This window comes from Alexandromys fortis, unplaced genomic scaffold, assembly GCF_014885135.2.
Source record: "Alexandromys fortis isolate MF-2015 unplaced genomic scaffold, M_Fortis_MF-2015_v1.1 scaffold_93, whole genome shotgun sequence".
In the NCBI taxonomy this organism is placed as follows: domain Eukaryota; kingdom Metazoa; phylum Chordata; class Mammalia; order Rodentia; family Cricetidae; genus Alexandromys; species Alexandromys fortis.
The window spans coordinates 4,883,708-4,903,083 of NW_026067970.1; the positions used below are offsets into that span (position 1 = coordinate 4,883,708).

Here is a 19,376-nt window from a genome sequence, read left to right on the forward strand (position 1 = left end):
AAATTAGTCTCTAACCACTCTGGGACCCCACCTTCCATATCAGCATCTGCCTTTGTCAGCAGGCGGGGCCAGTCCTGTTCTTGTGTCTTGTCTGGCTTTGGCAATACCTTGGTCTATGTGTGGTGGGTCAGCAGCCCATTTGTCCACAAGGCAATCCTTGTGGCTGTTGAGTTCCATGTCCAGGTAATAGAGTGACCCTTCAAGCAGGTGCAGTGTACCATGGTACCAGAAATTGTTTTTTTTTTTTTCTTTATTTCTAGGACTTTTAGCCTTCCGGTGAAATTATACCCACTGTGCCTATTATTGCAGGGCCCTAGACAGGGCTACTCAAGGTCAGAGTTGACTGGCCAAAGCCTGAGAAAGGGTAGAATGAGCCAAGCTAACCCCACCTTCCAAAATCTGGGAAATGCCATTCTAACCTCGTTCTTACACAGCCTCTTGCCACATTCCAGTTGTCCCTTCCTTTGTGTTCCACCACAGAATATATGACACAAGTTTCTGTCTTTCACTATGACACCCCTTGACTGAGTGCCTGCTATGTCCTAGTGTACAGTAATTGTGGCCTTTCAATTTGTACCGTTCGTGCCCGTCAAGAGACAAGTGGGGGCTCGACCCGGTGTGGGATCACCTAGCTGGGCCACATGCTATAACTGACATCCATGTCCCCTAGGAGAAGCATCATCTTCATACTGTCCAACCGTAGGCTCTGTCCAAGCACCCAGCCACCTACCTGAGTAGGACATCTTTGTCTAAATGCACGAGAGAGACCCGGTAGGCTAAAAGAGACACAGATAGCAGAGAACAAGACAAATGCGGTCCTTGATTCCACCTGCTGTTCATCAAGTTGATGGAGAGATAACATATAAACAAAGACATACATACGGCATAGTAAAAGAAAATTCCCAAGAGAGGAAAGGCCCAGGGAGGAACTGGTGCTTGGCCTGGAAAGAATGTCTGGGGTGGCTGAACTCTGGAGAGCTGGGCACGTGGCAGTCAGAAGGCAGGCCGCCATGTCTGTTAACTCGGTGCATCCAAGGATCAAAGGAAAGGCCAATGTGATGGAGCAATAAGAGAAAAGAAGGGAGACAAGTGGGATGAGAAGGAGCCAGAGGCAGTTGGAAGAGCTTTCTAAGCCCCCTTTCCTGTGTGCTGGGGTAACCAAAGCTGGGTTCCTGCCATGTATTCAGTAAACACTTGGTGACAGGAAGACTCTCAGCTTTTCTCCATAGGCAGCCTCAGTGGCCCAGGACAGAATCTCTGTGTGGCCCCAGTGCCCTCTAGTGACCACAAATTCCAGCTCAGAGCTCTTTGTGTCCTCAACATTTTTAGACAGTCTCTCCATAGTTCATCTTCAGGCTCAGCCTGAGGAGCTAGAAAATTCTGGCATTACGAGAATTTATTCTAGTAACGCTTCCGTAGGTGGAACTCGTTCCATGAAATGGTCATGAGACAGACAGAGACCAGTACAGAAAAAACACAACCAATCAAAATCCAAAGTGAGGGAACTCAGTCCCAACTGATACATCTACAAAATAACTCATGAATCCAAGGCTCAGGGAACGTTGAAAGAGGAGGTGCAAAGGTTGTGAGAGACAGAGGTTCAGGGAGTTTGCTGTGAGATCGTGTCTCCCAGATATGGCAGAAGCTACACCCACAAAGTCTCACACAACTGCCTAAACACGACCTGAACATGGACAACAATAGACATGCTCATGTGGATAGTGGGAAAAGCTCATGAGGCGTCAAACTACCCAGAGAACTGCAGGCAGCCAAGAAATGCTGAGAGCAGGAGAAATCGCCTTCCCCAGGGAAGAGGATACTAACTGATTATCCAGCACCAAATGGTCAGCCCTGAAAACATGCGTGCAAGTGACATTGTACCCAGACTGAGCAGGTTATATTTAGGAATATAGGTGTATATGCATATGCATGTAACAACAGTTAATAAGAGGCCATGTATTTGTATATGTGAGGATTTGTGGAGAATCAAGGAAGGGGAAAATCATATAATTATATTATAATCACAAAAAACACAAGAGAAATTAAAACAACAAAACCCTGCTGAACCACACAGCTGATGTGCACCAGGCCTTCATTTCTTACTCTAGTTTCTCACCCAAACCATTTTTGAAGAGAATTCACAGAGGGTCTCGTTCCTTGGGATGAAGCAGAGAATCTGTGCAGGTGAAATGTATTAGCAAGAAATCTCTGGAAAGCTTCTCATCCAACATTTTGGAGCAGTTTGATCAAGCCTGGCCCCATGTGGCTGCTGTGGTCTGAAAAGACCGTAGCTCAGACTGTGCTGTGACCCCACATACATCTCAAACCTTTGGAAGCTTGGGAGGTTCTGGTGCAGGCACACCGCGGTGCACACACACTACAGTGCACACACACCGCAGTGCACACACACCGCAGTGCACACACACCGCAGTGCACACACACCGCAGTGCACACATACCGCAGTGCACACACACTGCAGTGCACACACACACTGCAGTGCACACACACCACAGTGCACACACACCGCAGTGCACACACACCGCAATGCACACACTGCAGTGCACACACACCACAGTGCACACACACCGCAGTGCACACACACCGCAATGCACACACTGCAGTGCACAAACACCACAGTGCACACACACTGCAGTGCACACATAAGCAGAACCCTACTCCTGCTGCTGTTGTCTGTCTTAATCTGGATCCCAACCCATTCTGGGCCCATGAAGCTGATCATGCCGCAAATCCTGAACTGTCATCTCATTGAGCGTCTGTTCCAGGGCTGATTGAAAAACCTGTTTGCACCCAACTTCCCTGGAAAAGGCTACTGCGGCCATTTGCAAATGTGTGCATCAATAAATCAAAAGGAGCGGCAGAGAGCCGGTATTTGTGAGAGAGGGAATGGCAGAGGGGGAACCCAGCCTCCCCTCCCCATGTTTCCCAGAAAATCCTCTGATCCAAATACATATCTGAAATACTCTCAGGGGTAGGTCTCCTCCAGCTTCCTCATTAGGTCATTCTCTGGACCAATGAGTCTTGTTTCCAAAGCCCGGTTGTGTGTTTCCATTGCTCTTGTCACCCTCCACTGAGCCAAGGGAAGGAAACTGGCTCTCCTAGATGTTTACAGGGTTCCTCTTCAGTTGTCACTTACCCAAGTAGAACATATGCCATCTTTCATTTTTGTTCATTAATCAGTTCCCACATTCCTTTACACTTGCTCCTCAGGTGATTCTCTTACAGTGGCTTATTTCTGGAGCCGTAAATCCTGGGATGCACAATCTTCCAGCTGCAGCCAGCATAGCCCTTAGGACTCATGGGTTCTCACATCAGGTCATAGCCTTGTTTCTGCAAGAGCTTCCTGTCTCCATCTGCTACTCTGCAAATCCATGTAGTCTTACCTGTGGATTTATAGTTCAATCTTAAGAAGCATCACAAATTAGGGTGCAGATTGACACCAGCCTGTGAGGGTGTAGGAGTTCAGACTATGTGTCGGGGGGGGGGGAGCTCAAACTAGGGGGTGTAGGGAGCTCAGACTGTGAGGGTATAGGGAGCTCAGACTGGGGGTGTAGGGAGCTCAGACTGTGGGGTGTAGGGAGCTCAGACTGTGGGGTGTAGGGAGCTCAGACTGGGAGTGTAGGGAGCTCAGACTGTGGGTGCATGGAGCTCAAGCTGTGGGGGTGCAGGGAGCTCAACTTTCTTGCACACACCACTGAGGTTTCCGGTTAACATAACCTTTTCTGTAATGCAAACACAGACTTTTACTCCCCTGAGAGCCACCCCTCGAATACAAGAGCCACACGCTGTTTGTATCTGCAGAATATCAAAAGAAGCCCGGATGTCTATTCTTGAGAAATTGTTCATAAATAAATGATTTACGTCTTGGGAAAAGCATACACACTAGGCCAACCTTTAGTTAAATGAAGGGAAAGAAACATAGATGCATGTGTACAGATATGAAAAAAAATGCCTACTATAAAACAGCATCCAGAGTTACTGGGTGTGGGACCAGACAGCTACTGTCCCAGCACTGAGGAAACTAAGACGAGAGGACTAATGATTGTGAGAGGCCTTGTATATATATATATATATATGAATAAAAAGAGAAGTAACATTAAAATTTAAAAAGCAAATTGTAGAATCATAATATATAGTGTGAGGCCATTTTTGTAGAATTTTTATTGTAACAAGACACAGGGAAAAAGTTATAAAGTCTCACACAAATCTATTAAAGGAGCATTTTTCCTGAGGTAGGAGACTTTAAAAATGACACATTTTAAAATTATTACCTTCTCTGTTTTCAGCAGTAAGTCTGCACTACTTCTAAGTTTAGTGGGATCTCTGTAGAAGTGTTAGTTTTGCTGTTCGCTTACTCTAGAGAGATGATGTTGTCCCACGAATGCTCTCTAAGAGCCCTCCCTGTCCCCAGACTGCTTCACAAACTGAACAGCCTTCTCTGGGACCATTCCAGAATTTGATTTTCCCAACACCATGGTGGCTGTGTTATCTTTTCAAGGCTCAAATACTCAGCAGGTATGGCTTCCTCAAGGTCACTTTCAAGTTCTACTTGTACCCTTTGGCCCACTTGACCTTCTCCTCTCCTTTCCTCGCCCCTCCCCTCTCCCTTTTCTTGCCTCCCCTTCTCTCTTCTCCTCCCCCCTCATCTCTTCTTCCCTCTTTTCCCATTCTTTTTTTCTTCCCTCCCTTCCTTTCCCCCTCCCCTCTTCCCTATAAGTATTATGCAGATTCTTTATAGATAATTTCATTTGGTCCATTAGCCATTTTTGGTAACTTCTGGAACATTTTCTAAGCATTTTTTTCTACTTTTATCCCTTTTACATGAGAGGATATAGCTGCTTCCCAGCCTGCCTGGAATGGCTGATTCATGCTTACATCACAAGGCTTTTTGAGAAGTTAGGCCAGGGTAGTAGGCATAGCTCTGTTCTTCCTGCATCAGCACCAAGGCTGTTAAATAAGAGCTGTTTCTGTTGGTTTTGTTGCAACAACTTCTTTTCGAGGTGATGCTTTGTTGAGGCAGTGCATTCAAAACAAATGACAAAAGACCTAGAGCTCTTCCAAATTTATCTCCCATTCCTTTTCATTTCCATACATGCAATATAATTATAAACAGTTAGAAGATATAGGTGAGCAATCAGAGGAAAGTAGGATTACCCATTCAATAGCAGGTCTAATAGCTTTTTAATAATTGTGCTTCTGGGAATATGAACCTATTTATTTATTCATTCATTCCTGGGACGATAGCCCAGTCAGTAAGCAAGAAGATCAGAGTTTGACCCCTAGAATGCACATTTTAAAGTCAGGCATGCTGCCCCAACTTTCCAGTCCTGACTCTGAGGAAGTAGAGACGGGGGATCCCTGGAGCTCACTGTTCAGGCTGCCTTACCTACTCGAATAGCTCCAGACCAGTGAGCGACTGTCTCAAAAACCAGGCAGATGTCACCAAAGGAATAACACTCAAAGGTGGCCTTTGTCCCACAGTGCACGCAAACACATGTGCTCCCACGTGGACGTGCATGTGCACACACACGTGCATGCACGCACTAAAATACAAGACTCAGAGGTGGTAACTTATGTCTATGATCCTAGTTTTGGGAGTCTGAGGTAGGAAAATAGCTGAGTTCTGAGACTGGCTGGGTTACAGACTAGGATGGTATCTAAAAAGGAAAGATAGATCATCTCCATGATAATTAATTGATTGCTTTGTAATTTTATTAGTAACAATGTAGCAGGAATTATTTTCCTGTCATTAAAGATATTAATAGCATTAAGCATAGAACTTTATAGTCAAAGAAAGCGTTTCATTTTAGTTCATTCACATATTTTATCTCATGTCTATCCTTTACTCTTTTTTTATTTTTTTATAACCTTGTCTGTGCTTGGGTGTGTTTGATATGTATGTTGTTGGGGGCAGAAAGCATGCTTGTGCCATGAAAGTCAGAGGACGACCTTTGGTTGGTACTCACTTTCCACCTCGTCGGTGATGGGATCCACCCTTCATAAGCCAGGGTTGTTGGCCCCGACCATCCACTCCTTGTTCTGTCTCGAGCTTTTATCTTGCTACTAGGTCCAGCTTTATGTGGATTCTAGATATCTGGACTCCGAGCTTCATGCCCCTTTATTCATTTTCTTTACGTTTTTATTCTACCCTATCTTTGTGTGTGTGTGTCTCACTCCATCTCTTCTCTGGTTATATGACCTCAAGCATACTTGTTTTCTCTTTGCAGATTAATCTCTCATATATATGAACTCTTCATGGTAATAATGCTTGGTGTTGGGGAGCATTCTTCTTCCTGTTTGATAAGTTGAAGAGATGAGCCCCATAAAGATTAGATAATCTATCTGCCTACGGTCTTACAGTGAAGGGCAGAATAGGGTGTTGAATCTAGATGGTCTCACCCCAGAGGCTGTCACCTGAACCACAGGCCCTAGAAAGTGTGCACAGATCCCGGAGTGTCCCACCCTGAATCACTGGGAAGTTTTGCACTCATGTTTTTTTCTCTTCAGCCTCCCCCAAATCAAACTAATAGATCTGTTATACGATAATGTCATTTTCTTAACTTGAATATGTCCAATTGGAGGGACTGTCTGACTGGAATGAGTGATACCTCCAGGTCCTGAAGACCAGTGCCCACTTTGCCCCTAACTTGTTTCATAACCTCGAGGAAGCCATTTAACAGTTGTGTGTCTCGTTTCACCCATTTGCCAGGTAATGAAGAAGAACTACCTGACCTAACAGGCCTACCCCATGCTTTAAAGGGAAAGTGGGACTAAGATGTAGCTAAGTCGGCAAAGTGCTTGTTTAGCATAGTGGAGGCCCTGGGTTCAATCCCCAACAGCACGTGAACCTAGTGTAGTCATGAATATCTATAATCCCAGCAGTACAGAGGATCAGAACAGCTTCATGAGACTCCTGAGAACTTATCTGAGAAAGGAAAAGGTCACGTGAAGTGTCTGCCGATCCGAGAGTGAAGTCCGTCACCAAAGAGAAGGAGACACGTAGTGGGAGCCGTCGGTGCAGATAGCTTTATTGTTAGTGAGGTGCTGTTGGAGGCAGCTCAGGACTTGTTACGACATATTAAAATTATTCTGTGATCTGTCCCTTGACCGTGGCCCCTGAGAAGTGAGTGTACTGTCATGGTTCACGAAACGGGTCTCGAAGGCTAAGTTAATTACAGTCCTTCCACCGAAGCATGGCAAATGGTCTCTCAATTTGAATTCTTTCATATGAGAGAAGAAACTTCCATGACAACAGCCCCGGAACTTAATTACAGGCTCCAGGTTTGAGGAAATGGAGACAGTCAATGGCTGCCATGGGGAGGGCGAAGACAATAGCAGTGAGCCACCTGGGAAGAGCCGGGACAGGGTGACATCACCGTGACACAGTAATAGCAGCCCGCCACATCAGGGACTTTATGCAGAGCGCAATTCTCTCTTAGGAGCAGCTCGTAAGCACTCTTAGTGAATCCCCATGACACCCCAGCACTCAGGGCAGGAGACAGAAAGAACCTGCAGAGCTTGTCTGCAGAAGGCAGAGCGGCATGAAACACATAGATCCTTTAGATGGTGTCTCACTGCCTCGCCCTGGCTGGCCTGGAGCTCACTGTCTAGAGCAGATCAGCCTGAAACTCATAGATACCTTCAGCTGCCTTTGGAGTGCTGGGATTATAGGCAGACCTCACCTCCCCGGTCTCATAAATGTCTTCATTGATTTAGCACGTTTTCGTTTTAGGTATTGGAAGGCATCTGTGCTCACCATTGCCCCACTGGTGCCTCTCTGGTTTGTGTCTGAAGGCCTGGTGTATGCTGGCACCTGCTAAGGTCTGGTAATGCCAAAGTGAGTGGGCCAGTGCTCCTGCTTTAATGGAGTTTGACAAATAGTGGGGCGAGACCAGTCATTAAAAAAAAAAAACAATCAATAAATAATCTCTATGGTAACAGAAGCTATGAAGAAAACCAAGCTGCGTGATATGAGAGGGACTGGGTTAAGGGCAAGTCTCCTAGGAGGTGACATTTGGGCTGAGGCCTACGTGATGGGACAAATGAGCCATGCCAAAACCTATTAGTGAGCATTTTACGAAGATAATCCACACAGCAAAGGCACAGACTTGGAAAGGCATTATTTGTGCTGAGAACACAGAGGCTGGTATGGCAGGGTGAGCTGTGGAATGCGGAAATGCATGCACTGGACTTAGAGGGGGCAGACTCCCTAGAGCAGGCTACCACGTGCCACAGTGAAGCCTATTCCACACACAGAGGGAAAACATTGGCGGGTTCTGGACCAGGGGCTGTTGAGATCCTCCATTTCTTTGGGCAGCTTTCTTCATCTCTGAGCTGTGCTGACCACAGGAAGCAAGTGCAAAGGAAAACGGTTTCCAGCCTTGCAGGGAATCCTGCTTGAGCGTTAATGGGACCGCTGAGTCTCATGAAAAACCATCCTAGGTTGTTCTTAGGGCAAGACGACATTCATAGTGAGGGTGTCTAATTTAAATGGTCATGAGGTAAGAACATCTTAGATCTAAGCCCATCTCAGGACTGTATCCAAACAAGGGTGCTACTTGCCACTGCCTCAGAACCTCCCTTTGGCCCACAGAAAGTAGTGCAGAGGTCCTGACCGATTTTGACCTCCTCTCGCCTGGGGGTCAGACTTAGTGCATAGAATAATCTCACATGAAATAAGAAGAGGTTACATTTTTCTCCCTACCTGTGATGTCTTAGGTAGTGTATCATTTAATTTCTATACAATATATGTGTCCGTGTGTGTGTTCCTGTGCATGCTTAAATATGCGTGTGTGCTTGCCTGTATTGATTTTTATTTATCTTTGAAAACTATTTCTGGAGATGTGATCCACATTCAAGCGTATAGGGCCTGGCTTTTCTGGGGGAAGCGGCATGGGATGGGTGGTTAAGAATTTTCTTGTAAACTCAGCAAGTTGGTTTGTTTGATTTAAAAAGGCCTTTTATAAACATTCCTGCTAATGTTTAACATTGATTCATGTTGCAAAGAGGATGAAATGAACCAGCGGTTTAGGCTAACAGCTCATTATTATGAGACACTATTTCTTACTTTGGCACAGGTATTAAGAGTTAATGCCAGCGGGCTGGGGAGATGGCTCAGAGGTTTAGAGTTCTGGTTAGTCTTGCAGAGGTCCTGGATTTGATTCTCAGCGTGCGCATGGTGGCTAACAGTCACCCATAATGGGGTATTTGACACCCTCTTCTGACCTGTGTAAACACCAAGCACACATGTGATGCACTTGTACATATGCAGGTAAAACATACATACACATAAAACAAACAAACATATGTAAAAAATATTTAAAGAGTCAATGGCAGTGTTTGTCTGGTCGTAGTAGAAACCATCAGTGCACATGCACCCATATTCTAAAGGGTACACAATGACCTTTGAGTCTGTGAGGTGAGGAGCCAAAGGGGCAAAAGATCTATTGCAGAATAAAATGTTAAACTAAACAAGCATATCTGAGTATGATTTGGGGGGAAAGTTGGTCTCTTTGTGGTTGGTATTTATCAATAAATAGCACATGTGTTTCTCAGGGAGAAAAACTCTCAGATGTTAATTTCTTCCAGAATTAGGAAAGTTCTAACAGGACAGAAGCCCAAGGATAGGGACAGGACAGAGCAGCTAAAAGTGGGAGTGGGGAGCACACAGCAGGGCTTATGGACCTAATGATGCTAAATTAGAAAAACTCAAGCTTTACCGGGCGGTGGTGGTGCACGCCTGTACTCCCAGCATTCGGTAGGCAGAGACGGGTAGATCTCTTGTGAGTCTGAGGCCAGCCTGATCTATAAAATGAGTTCCAGGACAGCCAGGACTGTTTCACAGAGAAACACTGTCTCGAAAAAACAAAACAAAAAGAAAGGAAGGAAGGAAGGAAGGAAGGAAGGAAGGAAGGAAGGAAGGAAGGAAAAGAAAAGAAAACTCAAGCTTCCTTCTGAGCGACATGTATCCTGGGCCAGACTCTCTGGCCCTGGCTGTTTAGGCTGACAGGGGCTTCATTAAACTCAGCTGTGAGGCACAGTCACTAACATAAGGGAGAATGGCATGTCACAAAGGCCGGGAGCTAGGACAGCAGCCATTGCTGCCTCTTGCTTGTTTCTGAGGGTGATGAAGAACAACTCATCCTCTCCTGTAACACTCTCATCCAACACTTGTGTTTGCTGTGAGGCTTCTGGAAATATTCTAGATACATATGAACATTAATTCAAGGAGTTAGTGCGATCCCAAGAGCATCCTCAATGCCTCCAGTGTCGGGCCCAGGAGTTTAGGAGTGGCAGGGATTTTGGCCTCCAGTGTCGGGCCCAGGAGTTTAGGAGTGGCAGGGATTTTGGCCTCCAGTGTCGGGCCCAGGAGTTTAGGAGTGGCAGGGATTTTGGCCACACACATTCCCACATCTAATATTGCATGCTCGCCACTTTGCGTTCTGCCCTCGAGCCTTAATAAATTGACTAAAGGTTTGGCTGGAAACTGATTATGTGTTTATTATGCCAAGTTGAGTAAATATATTTTGAAAGGATCACGAGCAAGCACAATCCAGTTAATTAGTTCAAAGTCTTTTTTTTTTATTTACTGAATTCTGAAAGCTGTTAAGTTGTTGATTCTGTCACAGTTGTGATCCAAAGATATTGTTGTTGTTGGGCCCACAAGTTACCCATGCATGTTCTGCCTCTGTGCCTGGAACGACTCTGTTCATAAGCCGAGAGGCCCCTGGGGTTGGAATGTGAGTCCAGCTGACTGGCCGTCCCTCCTCTGGGGAAGACACGCATTGGCAGGTTGACATGCAGTCTGACGTGATCTCTCTCTTCATTCTAGATGCTGAGGAATATCAGCCTCCGATATGGAAATCATACCGTGAGTACCAACGACACACAGACAGATCCCTGCAAGTCTGTAACCTGCCTGCCTTCCTGAAGGATCCCACTGGGGTGCACTGCCTGTGTGTTGTCCCATAAGCCGTCCCCATCCCCGAGCCCTAGCTCTTCTTTTCACTGAGGATATCTGTGTGAGAGACAGTAAACTCTGCACTTGTGCCCAGCCAGAACCTTTAACAACCACTGGCCTGTGTGACCCATGTTAAGGCTGCTCCCGAGGGGAGGGGACCTTCTGACTTTCCATGAATTGTTCTCTTTGCTCATCGCTCCGGGGCTGTAATATCATTCGACATGAACTGGTGGAGAATGGACACACGGTGAAGATGGTCTGATGGCTCGGGGTGACTCTTGAGGAACATAGATCTTGTCTGAGCATTAGCCACCCAGCAGCTCCCGTCATGAAGGCAGGCAATGGCCATTACCTCACACACTGTCTCTCCTTGGTGTCCTGTGTCTCTCTCAGAATTCTCTGTTTGGAGAAGAAAGGGCTGTGGCAGGAAGGAGCCCACCATGGCTGAGACAGGTGTTCCTCCAAGCTCATCGCTAGGTAGCAATCGTTAGTGCTGCTGACAGTATTGATACTGCCATTGCTGCTGCTGTCCACTGAGGACCTGCCTTAGGCTTTGAGCTGCTAATTTTAGATTCTCAGTACAGCCCAACAGGCCGGCATGCTGTTATCCCTACCTCCTCTGTAAGGAAACCATGGCTCAACAAGGGCAGAGGTATCTCCAAAAGGAGTCGGGGGGGGGCATTCAGGAGTAAAGTCTGGGTGCCCAGAAGCAAACCAACTCTTAGGGTGCAAGCAAGCATTCAAGATTTTTTTCTGCTGGTTTAAAATTGTAAACTGAGCACACAGTGATGTATATCTGTGATCCTAACACTCTGGAGGTAAAGGCAGATGCACCTCTTTAAGTTCTAGGCCAGTCTTGTCTATACAGTGTGTTCCAGAACAGCAAGATCTACATAATGAGACTCTGTCTCAATAATTAAAGTCTCAGATTTTCTATATATTGCTTATCATTGTAGTCATGTGTCACATAATGGCACCTCCACCAAAAATGAACTGGGCCTATGACAACATATATCATCAGCATGGGCCATATAGCGCATGTGCGTGCTTGGCTGTACCATCTAGGTTTGTATAAATATACTCTGATGTATACATAAACACACATCGCCTAACAAACATTTCTCAGCATGCACTTCTTTATAAAATGATTAGAGGGTGTATGTACATTATACATACACACATATGCACCTATTTGTTATGAATATATGGAAGTGCATAAAATTAAACCTAAGTGGGGCCAGGAGATGGCTCAGTCAGGACACTGCTGGCCTCACAGCATGAGAGCCTGAATTCAGAGCCCCAGTGCCTATGTTGCACATGCCTCTAATTCTAGCACCAGGGTGGAGACAGGAGAATTCCCAGGGCCTGCTGGCTAGCCACATCAGTAAGCTCCAGGTTCACTTAAGAAGCTCTGTCTCCAAAACTAAGCTGTAGAGTGATCAAGGAAGAAATTTGATATTGACCTGTGGTCTCTATACATTGCACACACATGTGCACACATACACCGTACACATAAACCACGTGTTAACCTGAGAGTTGGAATTTCCCATAATGCATACACCAGCCCCTGCCTCATAGTGCCGTCCCCCTCCCCTACCCAGTGTGTGCTCCCTGTCGTCTTGTAAGACATATGCCTCCCATGTTTAAAAATTGAAAAACTTGCTGGGTACCGAGGCCTTTGTCCCTTCTTTTTGTCTAATGGATTTCATTGCCCTTGGCACTCTTCACTTTTTTCTCCTCCCAGATATATAGCCCTGGCCTTTCTGTGCGGGCACGTGCAGGGCCACCTCATTCTTTATTACATGAGCCTGCTCCCCCATCTGTGAAGTTAGGGGCCATGTGGGTCTCTAAGGGCCCTTGCAATCGAGGGCTCTGCTTTCCCAGCTTCGATTCTAAAAGGCAGTGCTAATGACTTCGTAATTGGATGTTTTTGTTTGTTTGTTTCCTAATGGAGTGTGAAGTACTCTGACAGTAAATCAACAAAATGGCCCTGGGAAGAGATGTTGGGTGCTCCTTGAGTTACCGGACATCGTACACTGCCTGGCTCACATTAACAAGCCAATAAATATTTGTTGAGCAAATGCCACCACTGGGAGCTTTACTGAAATACATGATATTGGCTCAAATTCATCTCCTCCTTTTCTGAGTGACCTTAGGCTACCCAATTTATATTTTAAAGGCACTTGTATGTCCTAAGGAAGCTAGGAAGAGCCTTGCTAAATATATGTCTACAACACCAATTTTATCCTGGTATAATAGGTTGAAATTTTGATTTTGGATCTTAAATCATAAAATCTTACTTGAAGAGGGGATAGTTTGGGCTATTTGATACAAATTTAGTGGCATGGGCAAAGTTCTTTATTATAATCAGTCTAATGGGCATTTATTATTCAGAGTCTCCCAGTGATTAGTTTTACTGAAATGAAGGGCATTTGACCCACAGGACACCAAAGCCATGTTGCTCAAAGCCCTAAAGAGCATTCCTAAAAAGAGAGGTTCCTGGTCCTTGTGGATCAGGGAATTCTTTGTGGTGGGTGTTGTTGCCCTTGTGGACCGCCTCATGGTTTGTTGTTGCCAGGCTCACACTGCTCCATCAGATTCCCGGCGTTATCATCACTTAAGCAACCGCCATCATCCCTTCTGCTATTTCTAATGGTAAATGCTCAAAATCGACAATGACAATAATGTGGCCCACATCTACCTCCGACTCATCAGCTAATGAGAAACAAGACCTAAGCCTGTCATAGGAAAACAACGATCCTTGTTGTCAGTGACAAGCGGTTGCCATTATTTTCACTTATTTGATGTTGTTAAGAAGCATCCAACCCTATTTGGATGTCATGCCTAATGAAAACTTAGTCTCCTCCTGAAGATTGACTTTAAGAAACTTGTTTTTGGCTTATTGCTAAATATAATGTTCTGGGCTGAAAATTAACAGATTAGTCCAGTCAATAATATAGACTTGACTTTAGAAAGACCAGAGAGACTGGCTTTGGCTATGACCCTGTCCACTTCCCCATCTTCCTTTCTGGTTTCACTTTTCTAAAGCTACATTGTAATGTATTCCTCCCATGTCATCCCCAGACAACCCAGGACCACCGTGGGTACTGGCGCTGTTTGGGAAACAGCTGGGAAAGAGAGCATCCGTTTATGAACCTATCAGGCAAAGCATTTGAATTGAAGTTCAGCCCTCATTGACCTCACTTTCCTACTCCTGACTTCCTCTCTGTGGTCAGGGTGTTGGTAACTGCTAACTTTCCTAAGCTGATTAGCGTCCACTTCTGGATCAATACTATAAAAATCATGGTCAGAAAATGTAGAGAAACACTGTGAGGGGGGAAGAGGCGAGCAGGTGTTGGGGAGGTAAACACAACCACCAGGCATGGACACTTGCCAGTAAAGCTCTTTAGAAATTGTCTTTTCCTGTGCTGCAAGTATATTGTCCTTCATTCAGTAACTCATCCAATCAATGCATATTAAGGCAGTGTCTTAAGTTCTTTTACTCAAGGAACCCCAGTGTTACACGATGACCCTAAATCTCTGTTTCCTCCACTCCCTGTGAGATTAAAAGATTTTTCTGAGGTTTTAGAGACAGACACTATCATCACTTGCTTAGTGGGATCATCTTAGCCATAAACTCCATACATACGTAGCTCAGCTACTAAGATCAACCCCCAAACCATGGGCAAAGTCGTTGAGAGATCATTGGAGTTAAGGACCTAAAAGAATAGCCACTTTTGAATTCACTTAAAATAATAAGTAATAATTGAATGATAAGCCAGAACTGTGTGAAACGTGGGGCTGGAGCTGACAGGTTCAAATGCCAACCATTGTGAGAATAATCTGAGGTTTTCCTTTGTGAGAGACCAAACGCCAGCCAGGCAGCAGATGCTGGGGCTGACAGCTCTCCCAGGAGCCTTTCTCCAGGGAGGTCAGGCACTCAGAGCGCCTACCTCTTTCTAAACAGGGGCTTGGAATCTCACCCCCTGTAGAACTGCTACAGCCGAACCACCTGACAGGAATATGATAGCAGTAATTCTTTGATCCTATTCCAGTCTGTGAGTCATAAAAGTCGTATGTCTGTAATTTGTCAAACCCCATAGGTCTTGCTTATGTACACAGTTACCTGGCTCCCTGCTTTGGGGCCCCACAAGCCTTGTCTTTGGGTTGCCATGGTGACAGTGATCAAACAGTAAATTTTAAGATAACATTTTGTTAGCAAGGCAAGGCCTTCGTGTGGTAGTTGGAGGTGAGGTTGGGACCGGGAAGTCACCCACAAGCACCAATAATCTGCTCTCATGTGTGAAGTTTCCCGTAAGATATGGCAGTGGGCAGGGTGGTACAGCTCACCTCTTATCCACGGGAAAGGCACAGCTCAGGGATCCGCACACCCCTTTAGAAGGGAGTGTACTGTAGAGCCTAACCTGGAAGCCCATCTCTGTCCTAGGAACTTACAGATTTGAGTGGGTTCAGGTCTATTCAGGCATGAGCTTTCCCACATGGCCCACAGAAACCTGTAGACTTGTCCCTGTGTTGTTAGGGTGGGTCAAGTTTATCATTAAAGAAAAGAATAACATATTAGCTTTCTCAATTAGTAGATTTCAAGGGTAGCTAGGCATCCCTTTCTCTACCTCCACATTCCTCAGTGACCTCCATCCCTGCCAAACAGGTTGGTCCGGTGGAAGAATTCTCTCCTGTGCTGGAGAGGTATGCCCCCTTACCCCTCCCCTGCCTCCACTGTCCAGGGAAGTCCTGCAATATGCATGGGACATTTCTGCAGAAGCAGATTCTACCTTGTCATCTCTCTATCTTAAAAGTGGTTCATTATTGCCTTTTGCTTGGGAAATGTGTTTGTTGAGTTAAATCAGTAAGAGGCACTTTCAGACTTTGTGACATGTTTTGGTTACCTTCAGAGTGCCTTGGAGAATTATTCCCATGGGTGTTTGTTTTTGCTAACCCTTCAAACGAAGGCCAGGCTCTTACTGAAAGCTAGGATAGAAAGCTGCCAAGCTTGTTTGGTTTCCATTGCAGTTGGCTGTTGTATCAACCTCTGGAGGCAGAGACACAGGACCTAAGTAGTATGTTGGCATCCCTTCCAAACCCTGCTGCTCAGAGAGCATGAGCAACCCTTAGGATTCTGTAGCCTTCTGGCTAAGAGAAGGGCCGTCAGTTAAGGATGTCGGTGTGAGGGGCTAGGTGTAGGGATGCCTCTGTGGCTTATTGGACTGCAGAGACTTGTTCCGCTTCCAGACAGTGCCTGGAGCTTCTGTTCTCAGGTGTGTGGTTGATGATCCTGCATTTCTCTATGCTAAAGTGCCTAGGGCCCCAAAAGGTGAGGTTTTGAAATTTGGGCTACTGACATTCAACACGCTGCCCAGAAGTGCACCACTGCCTGCAGCCTTCAGTTTCACCAACGGTGTCTTCTCATTCAGGGTGTCTCCCTCTTGCTCTGTCATCATGCATGCTTTCTCAGTCTCTGTTTTATGTGATTAAAACCCTGTCTTCCCTCTTCCATGCTTTCCAGTGCTCCTGGCTGGTCCTCCTTCAGTGGGGCAAAGGTAGCGCCTTCATCCCTGACTGTGTACTAGAATCTTCTGGAGAGGTCCAGAACGGATTCTGAAGGCTTCTTCCAGATTCACAGAGTGGATCTTTCCAGAAATGGAGACCAGGAATCTGTATTTTATGATGGCTTCCAGAAATTCTAATGGAACCAGCCCCTCTTGGGACCTTTCCTCCAATTACGTTAGAGAGCTGCTGACTTTGGGGCCTGGATATCCAGGCTTTGAAGTGTGATTTAGTAGTTCTGTTGTCTGTGTAACTTTTTGTGTCTTCAGAGTGCGCAGACATCTCCATGGCTTCATTAGCATGAGTGAATAAGTCATGGAGGAAACTGAATCAGAAGAGTCAATGAGAACATGCCAGAAATTCCGACTTACAGCAATGTCCTAGCAATGATAGTGTCCTCATTTGCATTCTGTTGCTGTCATAAACACCATGATCAAAAGTGGTTTGAGGAGGAAAGGGTTTATTTGGCTTATCATCATAGTTCATTATTGAGGGAAGTTGAAGTCAGGAACTCAAGGCAGGAACCTGGAGGCAAGAACTGAAGCAGAGACCATGGAGGAATGCTGCTCACTGGCTTGCTCTCCATAGCTCCCCTGGCCTGCCCAGGGGTACTAGTGGGCTGGGTCCTCCCACATCGGTCATTAATCAGCAAAGACTAAGAAATACCTCAAAAAATGTTCACCATTCCTAGCAATTAAGGAAATACAAGTCAAAACAACTCTGAGATTTCATCTTACTCCAGTAAGAACAACAAAGGTCAACAGAATTGCTGACATCAAACTGGGGGCAAGGGACAACCATTCACTCTTGGTGGGATTGCCAACTGGTCCACTCACTGTGGAAATCATTGTGGAGAATTTTTCAAAAAGCTCAAAATAGATCTACCATACGACCCAGGTACTCCTCTCCTTGGCATATCCCGAAAGGATGGGCATTTCTACACCACAGATTCTTGTTCAGACAAGTATTACAATAGCTAGGAAATGGAAACCCCTAAATGTTCTACAGTCAACACAACTGATGCATAGATAAAGAAAATGTAGTGCGGATGCAGTAAGAAATACTATTCTGTGGTGAGGAAAGATGAAATCATGAACTTTACAGGTAAACAGAGGGAACTAGAAAGATCATATTGAGTGATGTAGCCCAGACCCAGAAAGACAAGAATTGTATGTGCTCACTCATCTGAGGCTCCTAATTCCAAATCTTCATAGCTTGGAGTACTGTAGAAACCAGAAAAATCAAAGGGATCATTGCAGGGTCAGGCTGGGAGAAAAGTAGAGAGTGGAATAGCAGGGTACATGTGATCTGATCAAGAAAATGAAAAAAAGTAGAAGGTTCTAATTAGGGAAAAGGGGGGAGATAAATACAGAAGGAGGAAAGGGTGGTAAAATAAGGGTGTTGAAAAAAGCCATAAGGAATCATAGTCCTGACTATCTACCTAAAAATACATATAATAAATGTAAGTCTGTGATTAAATACACATGTACAATTTAAAAGAAATTTCCCATCTGGGCTGACAGTGAACCATCCAAGAGCTATAGACTAACATCAGCTACAACAAAAACAATACTAGGCACGAGAAGCCCCCTTTTAAGTTGTTGTTCAGGGTTGTCCAAGAGACATGAAAACAGAGGCTATTGCTGTTGTACTTAGTTGCCCCTCAGAGGTAGAAGAAAAGTCCTCATTGCTGACGACTCTATCCACTTTGGACACAGAGCACAGAGACCCCTGAGCTGGAACTGATCTCAATGTCTTCCAGAGGACTAGATTTCATGGTGCCATAAGGCATGGTGTCCTGCCAGCTTCCAGAGGGATGCAACCAACAATCCTACCCAGCTGTGATGCCTCGAAGCACAGCAATGGCCAGCATGGCACCATTACCCTAAGAGTGCAGTAGTGGCCTGCACACCTTGCCGGTAACCAACAGCCCTCTAATTGTACTTAAGACCCACTCAACAAGAGGGAAATTATTCCTGGTACTGGAAGCATAGCCAACTCCCCAGGAAGTCATGGATCTTGGAAGAAAAAACTATAACCGCCACTTTACTAAGCCAGCATAGTTCCTAACTATACTCTAAATCTCTATCCTTATACCCACAGATATGTGTAGTTCTCACCCTCATCAAAGAAACCTCTCTTTGTAACCAAAGGAGACCGTCACAGGAAACCATAACCAATCAAAATGCAGAGTTGTGGAGCCCAGTCCCAACTGATACATCTACATCACAACTCCTGTACCTAAAGTTCAGGGATTATTGCGGAGGAAGGGGTGGGAAGATTGTAAGAGCCAGAGAGACAGGGAATTTGCTGTAATATTGTGTCTATAGGAATGTCAGAAGCTACACCCGTAAAGTCTCACCAGTGATTGCCTAAACAAGCCAAACAAGGGCAATAGACATGCTAACACAGGTGGGAGGAAGCTCATGAAGCCCCCACCCAGAGAACTGCAGGCAGCTAAGGAACACTGAGAGTGGGAGAAACGGTCTTCTCCGGGAAAGAGCACACCAACAGGCTAACAGTACTAAATGGTCAGCCCTAAAAACATGCGCACAGGTAACATTATACAGTCTGAGCAAGTTGTATTTAGGGGTATCTATGTATATACATGCTCATATATGTATATACCAAGTTAATAAAAAGGAGACCATGAATTTGAAAGAGAACAAAGGAGGAATACATGGGAAGACTTAGAGGGAGGAGAGGGAAGGAAGAAATGATGTAATTATACTAAAATCTCAAAAATACAAGAAATAATTTTTCAAGAGAGAAGAAAAACACCCCCATAGTCTTAGTCATGGACCAGTTTGGCAGAGGCATTTTCTCCCATGAT

General features: G+C 45.3%; 1 protein-coding gene across 1 annotated transcript in view; it reads left to right on the forward strand.

Annotated features, from left to right (window-relative positions):
* Positions 1-19,376, forward strand: part of Chn2 (chimerin 2) — a 267,980-nt gene that overhangs the window by 121,010 nt on the left and 127,594 nt on the right. The window contains exon 2 of the mRNA XM_050155506.1: positions 10,850-10,888. Within this exon, the coding sequence (XP_050011463.1) occupies positions 10,850-10,888 (39 nt within the window). The remainder of the gene's footprint in view (positions 1-10,849; positions 10,889-19,376) is intronic.